We start from the raw sequence: 22168 nt of genomic DNA, 5'->3' as shown, positions 1-22168 counted from the left end.
TTTCCAGTTACATCAAAGATATATTTATTGTGATCAACATGGAACACCGGCATGCCTGAAAACAATTTCTTACAATTTCCCGGTGTTGTATTAAAGCACACGTGGAGGGTGTGTGTGTGGGGGGGGGGGTGCAACATAAAAGGAAATTTGTATTAGTAATAACATTTATAAAGCTGATTCATTATATCACATCGATGTATTTTAAAAAGTATTAAAAGACAAAATTATTTAAAAGCACAGATTATAATCTCCAACCACAGAGACACTTGGCGACTCTAAAAGACTACAAGATATGTATGGTTCTTTTAGAATTCAGCTGGTGTATGATCAATATGCCAGGAATTTTAACACATGAAAGAATAGATGGAATTTTTGTAGAAGTCGCATTCGTGTTTATTAGTGATAATACAGCTGAAGTCTAAAGTAAGGAAAATCGATTCAGTTCTCAATCTTCTAAATTTCACGTTCTGTGCAAAAACATTTAAGATTACTAATTTTGAAAATTGTGCATCGAAACATCAACTTTTGGATAATATCATATCTGTGTTTTGATGTCAGTAAGATGATCTAAATTAGAACTAAGATTTTTTTAGTGTTATTTTATTTAAAGTTAATTATACAATGACAATACAACACTGTTATAAATCATCCATTTATAACAGTGTTGTATTGTCATTAAATTGAGAGATACACTGTAATCTTTCAATGTAAAAAATTACGACGGGAACACGTAACGATAATTTTTTCACGATCGTGGAAACGTAATGAGACCAATTCTCTTAAACACAAAATATTTATTTTGACCGAATGGGAATGTTGACAAAATGTGGCATTTCAAAAGCTAGGGTCAGTACTCAGTGGAAGTGTCTCCAATATGTCAAAGTTGACACCTGAACACCAAGAAAGCACCATAGCATTAATTTAACTGACCACAGTATCGGAGCCATCGCTTGGAGGGTTGGATGCCATCACACTACCATTCTGAGACTGGTAGATTGTTTGTAGCAGAGAGGGTCAATCAGAGACATCCCAACAAGGTTGGCACAGTATTCAGAATCGCATGCTGTCCGTGCTGTTGTTACTGTGAGGGTTCCATAAAGGGTCGTCTAAGTCCTGCCAGACTGCTTGCCAGACGACCTTACACTGGACAAATTCTGACGCTGTTATTGACCCCCACCCGAAAAACTATACGTGTTTCCTTTCTCGGCTCTACGCACAGCATAACTGACAAGGGTAAACCACACTGAAAAATCACACAAAACCCTCGTTAATGAGTTGATCCAGCGCTTAATATACAATTAAGACACAATTCAGTTGTAGTCATGGTTTAATAAAATAGTACCTGCTGTTCCAGGTAATCATTTGCTTGCTAATGACTTGTCAGTCCCTTGAAGACATCATAAAGATCAGGCAATCTGTTTGTCAATACGTCAAATTAAAGAAATCGATTACTACAGTCTGTTTTCATAATGAAATAAGAACTATTTCGTGGTGTGTGCTCTAGATATAATAGATTATTACGGATATACTTTAAAAACTTATTGTTAAAGCACAAGTATATACAATCACTGATAAATCTAAACCTAATAGATTAATCAGAAACAAGCCTGGGAGTCATTTCGACCACACTACTGTACACACTAAAGAATCGAACATGCGTCTCGGTGTGATCTTATTAGCACATATTACGTTGAAATGTTAACACTGTCCTTTCAGAAAGCTGTCAGTAACCAAAGGTGTTTTTGTGGGTGATCACAAGAAAATGAATCTGAACATGAGTTCAACATCGGAGATGTATTACCTGATGCTTGTTATTTGTAGAACGTTTGTTTAACCGAAGACGGTGGCTTGTTTCTTCAACTAATTATTTATGGTACATATCGTTTCAAATCTAACAGGAAAAAAGAACAGACAACATAGGCTATATCCTTTCAATGAACTATGAGTTGTGACATGACAATCTATAAATTGGGTTTATCGTCCACGCAAAACAACCAAGGTTATGTAGGGACTAACATGTCTATTTTATTTCACTTGTGCAAGTGGGAGAAATCGAACATTCTACAAAAAACACGAGTTAAGACAATCTATTCTATTGTCACGCATTAGAAATCACCTTACTTGGTCAATTCGGAAATAACTTGATAGAAAGGGTATGGTATGGTATGGTATGGTTTGCATTGCAAATATTCATTTAATTTACTAGTTAATATTCATGTAACGATTAATTAGCCATTTATAAACATGACAAGACCATAATCAACTCTCGATGCTACAGGATGGCTCAGGTGTTAAGAAGGTTAGAACGAGTCGCTATTTACTGATTTAATTTACAAATGGAGAAGCGAGGCTAACCTCCAAAGCCTAATATCTCCGCTCAGAACAGAGTAATTTGAATAAAATTTTCAAAATATTCATTCTGCATTATCTATTTTTGAACTATTATAGCAAGAGTGGCTAGCTTTTTATCTAAATTTCAAATACTACTTCTTTACGTAAGCTTAATATTCTTGTCTTAATAAATCTTTCTAGTGAAGCTTAAAGGTTAGCCGCAAAACACTATGGGCTGTAGTCATAGAGTCAAACAACTTTTCGCATTGTCGAACATATTCGGTATGTCAAATGCTCTTCTAACCTTGATTTTTCGGATAAGGCACTTCAATATCAGAAAATTTCCTAGCTAAATCGAGCTTCTACGGCACTACAGCATTCGTGTTTTAGTCACATAGGCACCTTTACATAAATTGATATGAAATTAAAAATGGCGTTAATCTTATCAACTCTTGTATTGCAATATACACGAATTCGAAATGGTTTCATAAAATATATGTGATAGTTTATTATTAATCATTTAATGATAAGTCACAAAATACGGTATATTGGCACTACATAGTGATTCATAAATTATTTGCATCCGAGTCGAAGTGAAACTTCCATTCACGGGAATACACTTATTAGGTTTATTATCAGGGGCATGCCTATATACAGAATAAGGTACATTATCATACAAGTGCTCACTACGTACACCAGGCTTAACCATAAGGTCCGTTCCTTGAAGAGGTATCTCTCTACCTCTCTCCTCTCGTGTGAATCCAGCAACTGAACTCAAGTCAGTCCAGAAACCGAACGGACGAACTGGGCATGCAAATCATGCAAATGCAGTTCTACATGGTGAAAGGGACATGGGTAAGATAAGAAAAAAAGAGTTGAAAATTCTTGCTATAATAGTAAAAAAAAGATAATGAAAATGAAATATTCTGAAAATTTCAATTCAAATTGCTACACTCTGAACAGAGATATTAGCCATTGAATTCTATGCTAGTCTTGGTCGTTATTACCGACTCTGGTATGATAACAAACAAATTCTCGATTATCCATTTTTACGTTAAATTATCCATCACAAAATGTATTCAAATCGAGTAAATATCGCAGGCTAACGATGGCATCGAGAGTTGATTATGGTCTGGGTAAGTTTGTTAATGTCCAATAATAAATCAGATAACATTTCAGGCACAAATAAAGGCCTGCAAATAGGTAGATTTAGCTCTTGCGTAATGCATGTTGAATGTTAATAGTTAACGGAATAACATATAATGTGTACAATTAGAAAGGGCGTTATCACGTCTTAATTACACGGTTACTGTTTTGTTCAATATTCAGTATTAATTGATAGCCTACTACCTCGTTAACTACCAAAATGTCACATCATAATGTGCACATCTCCATATGTAACATTCGTCTCTGGAACATGCATAATCACCACAATACATACATTTAATGTTTAATATTTACCGGAACGTAATCATTCCAAGATATGGTAAACGGCATACAAATGTATCTTAAATGTTCCTCGTTGGTTCGTTTATTAAATATCTTGGTCGATGTCTGTGATTGTATTATGCTCAGTGTTGAAAAAATGGGGTCTGTTGAGAAATGCAAGGACGCTTACAATCCGCATATCTTTTTTAGTTTTCATTCAATAAAACTGAGTTAAAATATATAACGCGCTTAAGATAGAGTTTCCTTACAACGCCACTTTGTCAAAATTTCAGTCATTTATAAATTTGACAATTTAAATTTAATCGTTCAAATTTTGGATATCATGTTTAGAGTCATCCTCGGTTACCCAGTGTACTCATTCCGTTCTACTCCACTATACCCTGGGTTAATCCCTAGGGTTTCCACGATTTCAAATTATCTGCCCTGGCCTAGAATGTAGCTACAGTCTACGAACCAATCAGAAAACAGTTTACAAACCAATCGTTTCGCCTTCCTTTTTCTAAGGGTTGATAACCATATTCATGTCCATTTGCTGAATGATTTATGTAAATAATGTATATATTTGTAATATATTTATATTTAATTGTATTATCAAAATCTGTAGTATGTGTTGTTGATTTCAAATATGTATAACATCTATATGTTTGACTTTTGTTATTATTATTATTACTATTCGTTCTTTGTCTGAAAAATGTCATTCTGTTATGTTTATTATTATTGAACTTATACTTGGCAATTTGATTCACCAACAGTTGTCTATGATATCACGTGGACATAAAATTCCGGGAACGAACAAAACGATTCTAAGTAAATCTAATGACCCTACATGATTATATGAACTTTTCGTTTTCATTAACATAATATATGTTAACATAATATATAATTGTTTGTTAATAATTACGCATTTAGAATACATTATAATATATCAGTGTAATTAATATTTAATACAGAATATTAATGATTATCACGATATATTGATTTTTCCATTTTTAAACTAGAGCACACAATTTCATTTTCTAGACCTGTTAAAGAACAATGCACTTCAAGATGAATTGAAAACGTAGAAAAGAATGTATGGTATATCACTGTAAAAATAATTACCGGTAGATGTTTCCTGAGTACATATTTATTGACATCTCCATATTTGCAAACTATATTGCTTTGCTGGGCAATGGATTTTGTTTCAGCCTCACTCGACCTCCCTTTCAGAACCATCGCCCTCTCCCCCACCGCAATTTTCCGACAACCTTGTGACGGCGTTGAAGGCTACCAGTTTTAGCTGTATCAATTTTCACCATTCCGCGACCTTTGGCCTGGAGCTAAGCCCGCTTCTTAGGAAACCTTGTGAACGCGATGAATGCTACACTTTATAAAGGATTTTCTTATGTAAAACTTTTGGACGGACATCGTGAACTCTATTGTATTTCAGTGATTTTCAAATTTGATGTGAAACATTGGATGGGTGATGAAGAACCGGAATTATGTATACAATTCAAAGCGGTCGATGTCATCATTCATTCTTGAAAAAATATGACCATCGTTAAATGTGGAAATAACAATACTCCTTTTACCATCTTGTTCTTGTTATCGCAGAAAAGTCCTATTTTTCATTTTTATTATCTTAGCGAACACATAAATCTTTAAGTGTACTGGAGTTCTTATAGAGCTACACAAAAACGGCATATTGCACATCAGGGATAGAATTATATTGCTGATGCAAACTTACTCGCTCCTCAACATGCGATAGAAGGTAGAATATGCGTCATTCGGGACATTATAACTCTTGATTGACATCAAGATAAGGGATTTTAAATAAGTTTATACAAACCACAAACACAATATGATAAACGTTTCATAATGATAGAAAGAAGAACGCACAAAAGCTTCATCAAATTCCTTTGTACCACAATCTTCCATACCATCGAGGCCAATAGTTACTTACCAACATTGTATATTTACCTACATGGGATATTGTTATATATCAAGCACACATTTGAGACAAGGCTCGGTTACTTGACGAACAAATCTCCTAATTAATCGGTCTATGGAATAGTTATAATTAGCTTATCCACGAGAGACAGGCTAGGGCAAGAACTCCGACACATTGTCTGGTATTATCTGCACTGTCGCACACTGCAAGCTTCTCGTGGGGGATACACGTAGATTCGTCCGTGCTGAACAATCTATTTCACAGATGTACTGCGAAAGCCTTCGTATACCTATAAGATGACTGACCTTTGTAAGTTCAAGTATGCCTTCTACATGTGACGCGCGTGCGTGTTGTATCATATGGTATGTGATTGAGTCAACTGACGTAGTTTTGATTCCCCAGTTGTACGTGACAAGGAGTAGGGTTGTCTGTCCATCCTCGTGGGTTTTCTGCAGGTGCTCCGGTCTCCTCCCACTGCTAAAGACACCTACGCGCAAGCGAATTACTGAAATAGAATTGAACTATATGTTAGTCACAAAATGACCTAGTTTGTGTCGAGTGGGCGTTAAAGCACATTTCTCACGCGTCACTTGCGTGTGTTCGGTGCCGTAGAGGGTCGTAGACTGTGGCCGTAAAGACGTTTGGTCTTGGGAAAAATCAAGAAGGCATTCAGTACGTATGGGTACGCCAGCAACTAGGCAGAAGCTCTGCTAATAGGGGCATTGCGATGACAGAATGACAACGTCAGACCCACGGCCTTTGTACGGCTGACGTGCATTAGACCTACCACGCAAGTACTCGAAGCTTAGTATACTTGTGGTCAGCAAGTACATCTCACTTACTACCTCTGTGTGTGGCGTGCAATCAGTGCACACAAGCTGCACGTTATACGTGGGAGATTACAGAAAACACAAATATGGCTGTAGAACCTTTACAGACAGCTAACAGAAGCGGAGGAAAGACACGAAGCCATATTACCCCTACTAATACAGGGATATCGAACGCTAGGGGACAGAGGCCGTGGTGCCTCCTGGGATCTCACATAATCAAGAGTGCAAGAAACCGCAGCCCACTTCAATCTGGACTGAAACTTGCTATTACCATCCGATTCCTGGCTATACAGGGAATAGTTTTCATTCCATGTAGCATCAAATACAATTGGCATATTTATACCCGAGGTGTATCGTGCTCCAGGAAGACAGAGATGAACTATTTAGCATTCCTATGATTGTAAACATATGGCTAAGTTTTCAACACTTTACACCTAACATCATTGTGTAGGAGCCATTGAGGGAAAACACATGCATATTAAGAAGCACAAGGCGAGTGGGTTAGAGCACTACATCTACAAAGGATTCTTTTCGATAATACCCTGGATGCCTAATACAAGTTCTGGTGGACGAGTTTTGGTGCCAATGGGTCGGGTTCCGACTGCAGGCTCTTCAACAGATCAAGTCTTTGTTCTGCATTGGAACAGGACGAGCTTGGTCTTCCTGCTCAAGAACAATTTCCCGGTGATGACAGGGACATGCCCTACTTCTTGGTAGGAGATGACGTCTTCCCATTGCGAACATGGATGATGCAGCTCTACAGCCTTTGTGGAATGACAAGACCCCTACGTATTTTCAACTACCGCACATCCCGTGAACGCCGCGTTGTTCAGAATGCATGTCATTCTGGCACACCGTTGTAGATGCCTCCTGACGACAGTGCAGATGGAGCCAAGCATCAGGGTGGTCCAAGGATGCATGACTTTCTCCGTGTGCGTGTGCCAGGTCTCCAAGCGGCTGATGCAGACCAAGAAGACTTCTGCCTCTGGACGCTCTTGGAGGAGCAGTCGATTTACTCTTTGAGCCCATATTATTTGGTCCCACCCATGTTTTAATCTGAATTAAAATATTAGTTTTATTTGGTCAATATACCAGAGACAAACATATGCACTGCAGGAGTAATTGCCGTGTGATAACCACCATAAAAAGTCCGGGCCGAACTTCTGCTGCACGCCGAAATTGGTTAATTTTAAGTCATACGTACCCCTAAAGTACCACTGACGCACTGAGAACGGACGCCAGACTTAAGCTTTCCACGGAATTACGATGATATTTTTCCATTCCTTTGAACAAGTCTGCGAGCTACCAAACGTTATGGCCCATATGTGTCAAAAAAACACGTACGGTGGGTTGTGAGCCAGGCTTAAGACATCGTAGCGTAAACTGATCCGGTCTAATTAACTCACACCGATATCATCCCTCCCTCTTAGTGATCATAGAGGCTTAGCGAATATTCACTGCTGATCAGCCTGTGTGCTGGGCTGTGTGCCAGGCGGCCTTCCGTACGCTAATTCTGACTCAAAGGTGTTACTGATTCCCATCCAAACGGCAAGACGCCTTTCCTTACTGACTTTTGTTTTTATCTGTGTGCCTACGTTTCACTGTAAAGTCGCCATGGCCTCCTTGGATTGTTAAGTTTCTATTCTCGGTCTATGCCCAGCCTACAATCAAGCTAAAAATCACATTTCAGATACATGATTTATCGCCAGTATTTTAAGCCAGTCAGTGGCCCCTTTCAATTGCTTTTCTCTGTATACTCAAATGAACTTGTAATTGCTATTATGGTTTCTAAACCTAAAATAACAAAAGCTTGACAATATAATTCGAGATCCATAACAATATAAAAATCATTACCTAAAACAGTTATTCTAAATTATATTTGCATAAAACTAAAATTACAAATCCACTTATAAACCAAAACTTGAAATATCACTCGCCTAGTCAATCATTACCAACGTTAATAAACTGAATAGTTCCTATAGTAATAGAACACTTTAACGTTGTCTCCTAATCAGTTTGATAAATCAACAATGATATTGTCAGGGGGTTTAATGATAAGCCTTTTAGCTATATGTCTTGGAAAATATAATCTGTACTACATATCCTGAAATATAAAGCCTGTAATTCTAAGCAATTAAATATATATTAAGTTGTTTATATAAATACCCGACCTTTATATAATATAAAGGCGTATCATGTTTTATTCAACGGGTTTCAAGCTTGAAGTCTCTGACCTGTTTCAACGCCACAACCAGTTTCCATTTATACAAGCTCAACCAGATAGAGAGAGAAATTGGGGTTAACGTCCATTCAACACAAACTAGGTAATTTCGGTAGGGGTTACTTGCAGTGAGAAATCCACGAGGTTAGACAAGCAATCCTACGTATTGTCACGTACAAGTGTGCAGTCGAAACCATAACATTTAGAGCAAGTACAAAGTTTGCATGACAAGGGTGGGGCTGCTGTTCCACGACTCAATCCCAAATTAAATAAGACAGTGGTAAATGTTTATCATCATCTAATGGTTGGACAGTGTACCTCAATTAGAAAGTTATTGAATTCCAAAGTCTCGGACCTATCAAAATCACTGCTAAGCCTAAGCAGGTACTATTCATAGTCAAAACCCAATCAAGACATGTACCTAATGGATATCTGCATTAAGTTTAAACATTCTACCTATATTGTGTTTTTCAAAATCTATACGTGATAAAATTGATTTAAACTGCTAATAAAACATTTCACCATAGTCCTGGTGAAAGGAAAGGAAGCACACCGTGACTTGATCATATCGTTGTTTTTTGTTTTGTTCATTAACAAAATAATCCGTCGTGTACATTGATGTGTGTAATTTTTTTGTGAAAATCCTTTATTGTCTTTTATATAATATTTTACAGAGAAGGAGAAATGTTGTTAATACTGGGTTAATGTGAGTAACCACAGGCGACGATTGGCTGCTATTATCATAACTGATTTGATTATTATCAGCTTTAGGCTGCATTACTTGTATGATCTTTTTATAGCCTTCATTTTGGCTTGCCTTGCGGGTCTTTTTCTTGGCTGTGTAAGCTGTGTTGTTCTTTATACATTTATAAGTGGGTTAAATATAATATCGAATCAAATCATACAATATCCGTCGGGACAAAAGAATAAGATCAACTACTTGTTGAGATTTCTAACTTTTGCCAGGATCAGTTTCTAGTTCAAATGAATGTACCTTAACAGCCGTTGAAACAAACCATTTCCAGTTTAAAATTGATACCGCACCTATTCCCAAGAAAATGGCGTAGATTTTTATTTGGGTTAAATCTGTTTAATTTACGGACAGGGGATCAGGCCACGTTTGATAAGTACTGTATCTATTCCATGTAAAGTGTTATCTTCACGAAAGTTTTGCTGGGTTGGATTGAAAATCAACCTGAATTGGTACTGGGCAGTACAGTACTTTTTCTCTGGACTTTCGGTTAAATCCCATGAATGGGAATGTTTGATGGGTACTGTATCTATTCCATGTAAAGTGTTATCTCCAAGTAAGGGCTCCTGGGTTGAACTGAAAATCCTTCAGAACAAAGGCTCTGGGCAAAACAGCATCTATTCTCTGGACTTTCGGTTAAATTCTAGGGTAGTGGTAACGTTTGACGAGTAGGCTAATGTGTCTTTTCCGTGTTAAGGGATATATTCAAGTATTTTTACGGGGTAGACAAAAGAACCTGGCCAATACAGCACTTATTCTTTGGATTTTATGTTTCCTTTTGATGCCTCGTTTCAAAATGGTATAAATTATTTTATTTATTTTTCTGGGTTGAAATATGTAATGTATGTAATCTATGTAGACTTATCTATTTTTATATAATGCCGCGAATCAATCATATTTCTATATATCAAAATTTACAAAAGAGTTTTAGCTTGTAAGTAAAGGTTATATTCCTAACATAATATTATGCTATACTGTACTGACACACTTATAAATCTATAGTATGTTGATCAACGACATAAATTTATTTACATGTAGATGCAACAGTGAAATAAGTTCTAAGAATTCCCTAGTATTATGAAGGATTTAGACCTAGGATAATGTCGAGAGAGAGATCGAGAGAGAGAGAGAGAGAGAGAGAGAGAGAGATGGGGTTTAACGTCCACTCAACACAAACTAGGTCAGTTGGGGACTAAATCATAGTTCAATCTTATTTCAATAATTCGCTTGCGCGTAGGGGTCCTTAGCAGTGGGAGGAAACTGGAGGACCCGGAAAAAACTTACGAGGTTGGACAGGCGACCCTACTTCTTGTCACTTACAACCGGGGAATCGAAACCACGCCAGCTGACTCAATGACAGATCTTACGATACAGCGCGCACGCGCTAACCATTCGATCCCCCCCCCAACTTCTTCTCTAATGTCGAGGACAAATGTTTCGAGCATACTGCCATTCCAGGTTAGTCGAAAACTATTGCCCGCGTCATCACGCGGCTGGTACTGGCGGTAGACAGACAGGCGACTGGAAAAACAGTTAACCTCTAAGCAGGGCAGTAGACTATAACGTCTTTCTAAAGAGCGTAGTAACCGAAGCAGTGACGATCTAATTGAAAATGCAGCGATCACTTTTCCAACACAATTTTCTCTAACGTGAGAAAATCTGATGTATAAATCCCGCCCTATGAGGGTGTACAAGCTACGTTCAATTTGTTTCGCCAGGCAGAGGGGGTGGGTGGGGGTAATCACAGAGTCTTCCGTGCGTCTAAGTATCTCATTGTTTTCACAACAGCCATTCGTTCAACACAAACCAAGCCCTCCTTACGTTCTTCGATCAGACAAAAACTACCCGGCATGTTTCGAGTTATTGATACCTTGCATTTATATGTCCTGTGTGAGTGTCGATAAGGAAATTGAGTAGTTTTTCAGTTAAATTTAGGAAATTATAATAATATTCAGAAAGGTTAGTAATAAATTATATCTGCTGTGATTTTCTATTTTCAGATTAACGTAAGTCTGGGGAATTATAAAGATTAGTTAGAGCTATGGTGTAAACCAGCGCTTCTCAACCTTTATAATACAATTCCCCACTTGAGAAATATTTTCTTCGCTATTCACCCCTGGCACTATAAAACATCAAATTACTAAAAACTAAAAACTGAAACATGCTAATTAGTTATCGTTTCAAACACATATTTAATTAACAGATGCCATTGATTTACACATTAAAAGCACAATGGAGATGTCATGACCCTTGTTTAGTGAGCATCTTGTGCTTGGTGTTTTTGAACAAGGGTCTTCCACAGGGGTAATCGTTCATCGTTAGGTGCCGCAATAAATCCAAAATTCAGATAATCAATTGAATATTTTCGAACTTTCACCATCGCTTTCGTAGCCATGATGTTAAATCACTAGGACACTAGCTTTGGTGTGTGATACTGCAGAGGTAATAATGCACAATCGCGAATACAGTGGTTATTGTCACACTGACACGGAGAAACTGAGAATTGAGCAACCAATACTAAAGACAAGTTATTGAAATTAAATTGGGAATCCCCATTCAGGCCGTGCAGAGTTTAGGTGTAAAAAGAAACTAAGCGATCGACGATCTATCCTACCTAGCTGCCTATAGTCTATTTCACATTGAGATGAGACTAGGTTACCCACTTCCCGGACAATCAACAGTACAGCGAGATAGGATTAGCGCCATTATACTCAGCGTCGAACTTAATTATGCTAGTGCTAGTCAGTCATTTAGTTTCCGACCAATGGCTACGCGGGTTTGTGGTCGGTATAACATTCTGACTGATGGCTCCCGGTCAGGAGTCTGAAAACTCAATTCATGCAAATTCCACCCTATTCACAAAATTCACCCCTTTGTGTATAATTCACCACCAATTCCCCCTTTTTCCAATTTTCACCCCCGAGCATTTCGAATTCACCCCTGGGGGTGCACATGGACCCCGGTAGAGAAGCACTGGTGTAAACCCATCTGCAGTGTAGGATCGTGGAGTAAGACAATCTGTAGTCCGTGTGTAGTTCATATGGTAGGTAACTGTATCGACCGAGGGAATTATACAGCTACACGACGCCCATCACTACAGCTAACTGTCGTAATAATTTGGAAATGACTTTTAGAAGCTCTGGTATGATGTAAACTCGTAATCCAAAGACTGCTAGCAGTCACAAACCTAAAGGTTTAAGTACAAAATTGCAATGGTTAACCATTATATTAACCGGCTCATTATTATATCTTGAGTATACTGTCACAATTTAATTCTTGAATTATTTAAGAAGATATTATGTTATACTTTATGTCGTTCCGATCAATATAAAGTCTAAAGATATGCGTGCCTAAATTTTGGGAGGATACCCGTCAAAGATATATTTTAGCTTTTATGGTTTGATAAGAGTGATCACCATAGGAATGTTGTCATAATAAATCGTGAGTCCAAAATGATTCTAATTTTCGTTTTATTTGAAAAGAAAATTTTATCGCGAGACGAACTCTTTAAAGATATACTCTCACAAATGTATTATCGGGTGGTTATTTGCAATAAAAGTATGGAAAGTAGAGACATCCATGGAGCGCGTACAGGGCAAAAATGAGAGGGTGTCACTAATTGACAGCCCGACGATTAATGGTTATCTGCCCGATTGACGTCAAAGGTTGCACGTGTATACATTGTCTGACCTCTTTATATTGGGGGTAATCCGAGAATTTACTTAGGCTTCGATATTTATGGTAAATGGACAGCGATTAAAGACAACATCGTCTTTTATATGCAAAGGATTCTCGTACGGCTCGGCACCCATTGCTAGATCGTTTGATAAATCTAATTAATTTCTGAATCTTACTTGGACAGTTCATTAACAATGACAAATGTAAACATTTTTCAAAATTCCATTTACAAAGTTGTATGTCTCCATTAGCTAGCAGTATAATTGTTAATCAGTAATTCCATCATAAATCAACAAGTTTTTATGTGCCGTTCGGCGTGATCAAGTACGCCTAATACTTCACACTAGTCCGCCCACTCATAGTTTCATTGTATGATACACCCTCTTAAATAAATTCCATTAAGAACCGTGTCCACTTTGGTCTAAATTCTCCAGAAGATGGTTGATCGTGTTGAGGTTTGTTTCGGAAATGGTTTAGTGAAGGAAGGATTATCACGCCTGGTGCGGTCTTGAATCAATCTCATCGCTGTTGTGAATTTGACCTGGAAAATTCCCTACAATCTCCAGTTGGCTCTCATATGGTAGATTTCTTCGGGCGTCGGTATGCGGTCGGTTTCTTTGTTTGGCACCCATGGTCTCGTCCTGGGCGGCCCACCAATCTCGGCATTATGGGCGCCCCTCCGGGATGAGGCACCCCACCAATCATGCCGTTTTGGGCGCCCCATTGATCAAGTCGTGGGCGCCCAATCAATCTCACTCGGTATTATGCATTATGCCCAGCCCGACAATCATATATTGTTATTGTAAAGCGCCCCACCAATCATGTCATTATAGACACCGTTTTGGGTGCCCCATCAATCAAGTTGTGGTGTTAATCGTGTGATTAATTATGAGGCGCCTCGCCATTTGGGGGGCGACTCATATATTACATGATTGGCAAGGCGCCCATAAAACCAAGTGACATTGGTTGGGCGCCTCCGACAAACTCGTCGTGGGCGCCAAACCAATGTCACTCGGATTTATGGGACGCCCCACCCCACCAGTTTCTAGGTCCCAAATATTAGCGATTTAGCTCCTTTAAATGAAGTAGAACATAGTTGTAAAGAACGTTTTATTACTACATTTGAGCTACTACCATGTGTATATAGAGAAACAAGAGTGTGCATATAAATAAATTGATTTAATAACTATATATTGTGGACTATGTAACACGTTTTATGTTACAATATAATCTGACATAAATTCATTACGAACAGATGGCTTGATGAGGAGAAGTTGAGCACATTGTTTCTTTAAAAAACGACGTACCCCGTGTCCAATAATTTTTTCCCCATCACTACATTTACAGAAAGATGTGTTGCTTTAACTTGTTGGTCATTTATAACTGATATATTTGATCAATTTATATAACATTATATGTGAAGAATTTGCTGTAGAAATGCATTAAACGCTTTTTAAAATCCACACTACAACCCTGTGATATAATGTTTCATTTCATTCTTATTATGAATAACGAATTGATTTTCATTACACAATCTTATAGCCAATTGATTTCTCAGAATATGCAACATAATAATAACACGTTTCTGTAAGACCATCTTGGGTGCCACGTTGTTTAGTATTTCAATTGCGATTTTGTACTGAAAAAATATTTTTTTACAGACTAAGTACGTGTCAACTATTTTAAGACAAATATTTGTAGTCGTTTTTTTATGCTAAATATTTGAATAATGTCCCGATAACTGTACACAATGTAAGTTACATGTTCGATATTACTGTCTAAACCTCTTAATGAAATGAATGTACCAGTCGGGCTAAAGAAAATCTCCTTCTGGCTTCAAATACTATCTAAATTATTATTTAGACATTTATTTACTTGGTAAGCTCATAATCAATTCTCTATGCCACTAGATTACTGAGATATTGGATGGATTACACCACCCGCGTCAAATAATCGTTTAAAGTTAACAAGAACGTCACTCAATAGAGATTTCGTTTAATATCATGACAAAGTTACTTGGTAGTCTTTCCAAAACTTAAACACTCGTAAATCGCCCAGAATATTATAGCAAAAAAGATCGACTAAATCTTACATACTGTATCTTTAATGTTTAAAAGTAAATAAATGAGTAATTATAGTCTCGCCTGTACCAGCAAAATTACAAAGTATCGCCCAGTTCTGCCAATTTGCGAAACCATACGCACGGTTAGCTACCACTACCACTCGACGCAAACTAGGTCATTTCGGAACTAACATATGGTTCAATTGTATATCATTTATTCGCTTGCGCGTAGGGATCTTTAGCAGTGGGATGAAACCGGGGGACCCGGACCAAACCCACGAGGTTGGACAGGCGACCCTACTCCTTGTTACGTACAACCGGGGAATCGAAACCTCGCAAGTTGACTCAATGGCAGACTTTATGATACAGCGCGCACTCGCTAACCATTCGACCACCCAACCCCCAGAGAGTGTATAATGACATTATTTATTAGCGCGCACTCGCTAACCATTCGACCATCCAACCCCCAGAGAGTGTATAATGACATTATTTATTAGCATGAGTATAAACACTGTTGCCCAAGCGCATCGAGACACATACTTGATGAAGGAGTAACGTGATCATAACGATTTCTCGTGGGGTACTGAGTAAAATGAAATGAAACGAATCTCGTCATCACTTAGCTGTAATAATTGAAATCCTACAATTAAGCATGTAATCCTTTCGGGGTCAAATGATCTGCCAAATGAAACTGAAAAGCGTCGCTAGACCCAACTATTTATAATTCAAGTGGTGCGTATGTTTTGTGGACAGACTGGTGTAACTGGTATTGGTATAACGTTATATTAAAGGGCCAATCCCGATATTTTTGGGAGAATAAAACTGCTTAATTTTGTGTTAAAATCCCTTAAAATCCTCTACCAAAGGGCCGAGCAACTAACTCAATATTTGTGATACGTTTACAAAAATAATTTGTAGGTGAAATTTACCTTTCGTTATCAAGTACGGCACATGGGTCATTTAATGTATAGATCTCTCAACGAACGGGAATCGATTATCAGGTCACCCAACGAAAAATATGGCCCGAAATCTTAAAAGGGTTTCGAGTCCGGATAAGCAGTTTTGGCGTACACGTTCAAACGACTCAATTTTTTTAGCTAAAATTTTGAGACAAGGTAAATACACCATTCCTCTATATTTTGGCGCTTAACTTTCATACTTACTCGGACTTTTATTTTTGAGACTGTCCAAATCGGGATAGTCCCTTTAATAAGCACGCATTAATAAGTAACGTTTGCAATGTTAAAACAAAGGACCCCAATCGTAGCTAAACACAAACTCATTAGATTTATCTCAAAGTTTTTAGCGACATTCTTTCCAGCTAGACATATCCGTGGATCCGAAGTTTATGCGGGATTTTCATGAGTGAATGGACTTTTTTGGCTAGCAATACTTAGCTAAATAGCTTGATTGTTCGATTTTTCTTTTCCTTCATTTCAATCAGTTGACGCGACAATGTTGACCATTAGTTGTCATATTTTAGTATGTTTACGATGATAACTTGGAGTCATACTATCCATTAATATATCTTAAATTATCCTCTTCATTATAGAGGTTAACCATAAAATATATATATATATATATATATATATGTTTGGGGAGTCAAACAAGTTTAACCTCACACTTTAGATTCCTAAAACTACAACTACTTTCAGTTAACCATACATTATGCAAGAGCTAAATCTGCCCATTGCAGGTCTTTCTTTAGGCCTGAAATGTTATCTAAATTATTAATTAGACATTAATTAACTTATCCAGACCATAATCAATTCTCGATATCAACGCTAGCCTGCGATATTTATTGGATTATGATCCGAGTTTCTGCCCAACTTTTTTTCATGATTTAATCATGAAATGGATAATCGAGACTTTAGTAATGATGATCGAGGCTAGGCCGAAATTGTAATCGCTTAATTCTCGGTTCATAGTAGATCAATTTGACTGAAATATTCAGCAAATTGGCTTTACATTATCTAGTTTTTAACTATTTTAGCGAGAACTGCCAGCTCTTTATCTAATCTCCCATAATATATCTTTAACTGTTTTTCATGGAGAGTCCTCTGGAGATATTTTTTAAAAGTGATTTTCCGAAATTGAAAATTTATCTTCATACAGTTATATTTGAGAATTTGTTTGGGATAATATTTTAAGTTTTAAAATTAATATTTAAGAGGAAAAGTTCAAAGTTCAAGTGAAAATATTGATTCATGTGTGAAAATTTATCATATTTAAAGACAAAATATTGGATTTGACGTTACCATCGTGAATGAAGACGTATACAGTTAAAATGATCAAATTTGACCCGTTTGATCTTCCATAATCATAAAGGCGGTATGTCAGGGGAGGTTATACACAATATAGATTGGGGCTTTATTTTAGAAACAAAAAAATCAATAATTTCGGATAATAATCAGGGGTCATTCAAAAAAATTTAAAATGTACATGCATAATTAAGAGTTCCGTACGCCTGACTGTCAGGATCTACATTATTGATGAAAATAATTGAAGTGGTTTGTGAAACTGATTTATATTGATCAGTTTCGTTAACTTCAATTACATGTAACGAGTAGTAATGTAATCGAAACTGTGGCGCAGTGGAAATCAACACATTAAACGTTATTATCTCTTTAGCCTTATCTATAACCTTCCTCCATAGAAAATTGCATGTTTCATCTTGCATCACCTCTATCTTAACCCTTTGTGTACGCTTGAACGTCAATAGTCATTCGACAAAATCACAAAAAAAAACCGAGTTAACAGTTTCTGCACATTAAAGGCAGATAGTTTATGTGATAATATCGCTGCATCAGCAATCTTATTCAGAAATCTGCAGTCATGTAATGCATTCTAGGTCCATAAAGGCCAAATCCCCAACTCCCGAACCTATAAGTATTTAAGTTTGTTCAAATACCGATTTTCAAAAAAAAAGAAATTAAATTTGCTTTAGACATGTTTGTCTTCTCTCATTCTATTTTTCAATCAATTGTCTGAGCAAACACCTACACGGGACGGGGGCTGAATAGCCTAAACTTTACGCAAACGGATATATTAAACTAAGGGATATTTCACACTGAAGGTGAATAAATTGATTGGTTGGTTGATAGGATAACATGTAAATTTGAATAAGATTCATTGTCTATAACACCTGAAACTACTTTTAAAACCAATGTTTGTTACATTAATTAAACATATATCATGCAAGAGACAAATCTGTCTATTACAGGTCTTTCTTTAGGCCTGGAATGTTATCTAAATTATTAATTAGACATTAATTAACTTATCCGGACCATAATCAACTCTCGATGCCATCGCTAGGCCTAAAATTCAATCGCTAATATCTCGATTCGGAGTGAAGCAATTTGACTGAAATTTTCAGCATATTCTCTTTCACGTTATTTATTCTTTAACTATCATAGCGAGAACTGTCAACTGTTTATCTAATATCCCATGTCCCTTTAATGAAAAAGAGAAAGTGTAATTGAAAGTAGCAAGGTGTATAACACCTGAAACGACTTTAATCACAATTTTTGTTACATTATTTATAATGAAATGGGAGGCATAATTGTAAATAAAACATCTAAAGCGTATAATTATAAATAAACTATTGCCCAGATATGGAAAATATACGTCAAAATTAAAGTCCTGTTTGTACAAAAGAAACATGATAATGCTAAGCCAACTTATTGGGTTTTGGTTTATCTTCTTAGAATCGACAATCAAAGATCAAATTAAAACTTAGTTTATCCATGAAAAACGGGGTGACGTGGCATCTGACCTGGTTTTTAACAAATCTAATTGTCTAAATTACTACCCAGAGAACATCTTTTGGCCACCATTTTTATTAAATTTAAATCCAGAAATTATCTATTGATCTTTGGTGGCTTTATAGTCATATAACAATATATTACATTAGAATTTGTCCATTTTTTTATCCATTAATAAAATTTCTGCCACCCTTTAAATCCAGAAATTTTCCATTGACATGTTGGGGCTTTATAGTCATATAACAATAGTATTACACTAGAATTGGTCTATTATTTTTCCATTAATAGTAATTCGGCCACCTTTTAATACCAGGAATTCTGTAAAGACTTTTTTTTAAAAAATATACTGTGGGTAATTAGATTAAACATACATTATGCAAGAGCTAAATCTGCCTATTGCAGGTCTTTCTTTGGGCCTGAAATGTTATCTAAATTATTAATTAGACATTAATTAACTTATCCAGACTATAATCAACTCCCGGTGTCATCGCTAGCCTGCCATGTTTATTTGATTAGGTTCCGAGTTGCTGTTCGACTTCCATTCATGATTTAATCATGAAATGGATAATCGAGACTGGTTTTTATCGTACCGACTTTAGTAATGATGATCGCTAAAATAACGGTTCAGAGTGGATCAATTTGACTGAAATTTTCAGCAAATTCCCTTTACATTATCTAGTTTTTAACTATTATAATGAGAACTGCCAGCTCTTTATCTAATCTCCCATAATGTATCTTTAAGTCTTTAATACGTCAATAGTTTCTTCAATAAATGTAAATCTTTGAATACGATTATAGACGACATTAACGTAAATATCAGAAACACAATGAACCGCATATCAAAACATTTCATTGTGTTACGTTGTTATTAAAAGTACAAATGTCTGTCTTACCTGCATTTCCCATTATTTTCACACATATTCTTCCCTTTATCTGGATCGCAGAAAGGTCCGTATTGACAATACTCCCCAAAAAATTTTGGAAAACATTCACAACGATAATTTTCATAGTTAGAACTGGCCACACAATGACCTAGAAATGAACAGTCATGTGCGGAGCACGTTTCTCGTATATCTTGACTGTTGTCTACAATTTCATAGGTTATGTTAAATCCGTAAACATCCTTCAAAAACTCCTCGACACGTAAATGCATTTTTCCAATTTCGTGCACCTTAAATCGAATAACTAGGTATGGTTTGTAGGTAGCAAGAGATGTATACTCATTTTCATAGTTTATTTCGCCGAGATATTGGACTCCTTTATAGTCGTGTTCGTTTTTATACTCATCGTATTCGGACAAATGGAAAGAATTCTTCAAAAAATATTGAGTGAAGTAGGTGATGATTTTTTTCTCGGGGTCGGGATTGTGAATCACCCAGTCACACTTAATGGGCGTAGGGAACCTTGCGGGGAAGTTGGGGGTATGGATTACCCCCTTATCCTTCTCTAGCCAACCCCCACAATCTGTAAAACGAGAGGAGGCATCTTGGAAACAGATAAGAATAAAAAGAATCCCTAAGGGGAATGCTAGGCGAGCAATCATCAGTCCGATGGAATCGAATTAATCTTAATTAAAAACACTATAATTGGTAATTAAATTGGATGCAAGGATCATATTATGCCAAACAAGCCTCTCGAGATCAGGGATCACATGTACCGAGTGAGAACACGCTAGGATATTGGCCTCGGTCGTGGTAATTCCTATCTTCATGTTATTTGCTGGTATACTATTAAACACTGCCATACAATAATTCATTTACATAACAAAAGGTTAAGAAATCTCTCTATAACACGTGCTATTGACAATATAGGCCTATTTACGAGTTAACCACAAACCAGGATAATTATAGTATCATTCACTTTCTTCTTAAAATATTTTTCTAGAGCTGTCACTATCGATTAGAAAATTCGAAAATCCAATAAAAATACAGAGAGGGTTACTCCAATCCTTAATGTAATTATGGCTACATCACACTATTCACTCGCTGTGTGTCTAACAACAAATTTTACAAAACTATCCTTTACAAGAAGTTCGAATCAAATACATTGGGTGCTAAATACCCACGCCCATTATAAACTTGTTCCATCTTATAGATGCATTACTATACGAACTTCACAGTGAAATAACCTCTAGAACCACGAAGCTCCAACGGTGTGTAACTGACTCGACAAATTATTAACTCTCAGTGGAGAACACAACAACCTTGTAAAGCCTTGTAATATATATGTCGAAATGAATGGTTTCTTCTTCACCTGAGCGCCATGCAATTTTTTAAAGCATTACATCGTTGCCGTTGTGTTGATTTGAGTGTGTAGTCCAACTGGAGCAGAATCGTACATAAATTCTATACGTATATCCAGCTAGGCTAGGAAATCAAGTTGACAAAAATCAATAGAAAGTTGGCCGCTATTGAGTCGTACTTGAAACACGCTGCTACTAAATATAAAGTGAATATATTCCCTTATGATATCTGCCTGTCAACGAAATGTACATCATATGTACACTAATACATTCATATGACTTGTTGATGTATATATACGTGTAGATATAAACCATATATACCACATCTCTACCTTCTCTCTATGCACTAATTATTACATACAAAAATAACGATACGCGTGAACGATTTTCACACAGTAACCTCGAATAACTAGTCAGTTTTATCGTAAATGAGGCAGTACTTACAGCCAAAATATAGACGTGTTTTTTTTAGCATTGGTTACTGATATTCATTGATACCGACGTTGTGTCAACAGGATACACCGGGTCACATGCATAACCTACGCGCTCTTTATTATGATCTACGTTCCGCTCATATAAAATGCCGACGACACGTTTATAACTATTTTAATCAATAGTCCATCTTATATACCTGTGATGTCGTCTTATTATTCCACATCTGATATCTGAACTGTGCTATACGTGTTGACCAACCTTTTGGTTTATATTACTACGGACCTGTTGATTATTATCAGATGGAATCATATTCGTTAAAGTCAATTAAAACTCTGTACTTCAGATTATTTGTGAACGGAATAAAGTTTAATCCACTTACGAAAAGATGTTTGATGTTCACAGTTAAATCGTCAGGTTACTTTCAAATTTTATTTTTCAAGCATGGTGTTTACTATATTTTAAAGTGTCATTTGCA

General features: G+C 36.6%; 1 protein-coding gene across 2 annotated transcripts in view; it reads right to left on the bottom strand.

The window, feature by feature from the left end:
* LOC126819404 (uncharacterized) overlaps positions 1-21614 on the bottom strand; it is a 150154-nt gene extending 128540 nt beyond the window's left edge. For both annotated transcript variants that reach the window (XM_050547410.2, XM_050547411.2), the window contains exon 1: positions 19910-21614. In XM_050547410.2, the coding sequence (XP_050403367.1) occupies positions 19910-20559 (650 nt within the window). In that variant the 5' untranslated portion in view covers positions 20560-21614. The remainder of the gene's footprint in view (positions 1-19909) is intronic.
* Between the last annotated feature and the right edge of the window lie 554 nt (positions 21615-22168).

This window comes from Patella vulgata, chromosome 4 (genome assembly GCF_932274485.2).
Source record: "Patella vulgata chromosome 4, xgPatVulg1.2, whole genome shotgun sequence".
Lineage (NCBI taxonomy): Eukaryota > Metazoa > Mollusca > Gastropoda > Patellidae > Patella > Patella vulgata.
The sequence above is the reverse complement of the archived record's forward strand: the minus strand, read 5'-3'. Positions and strand labels throughout refer to the sequence as shown.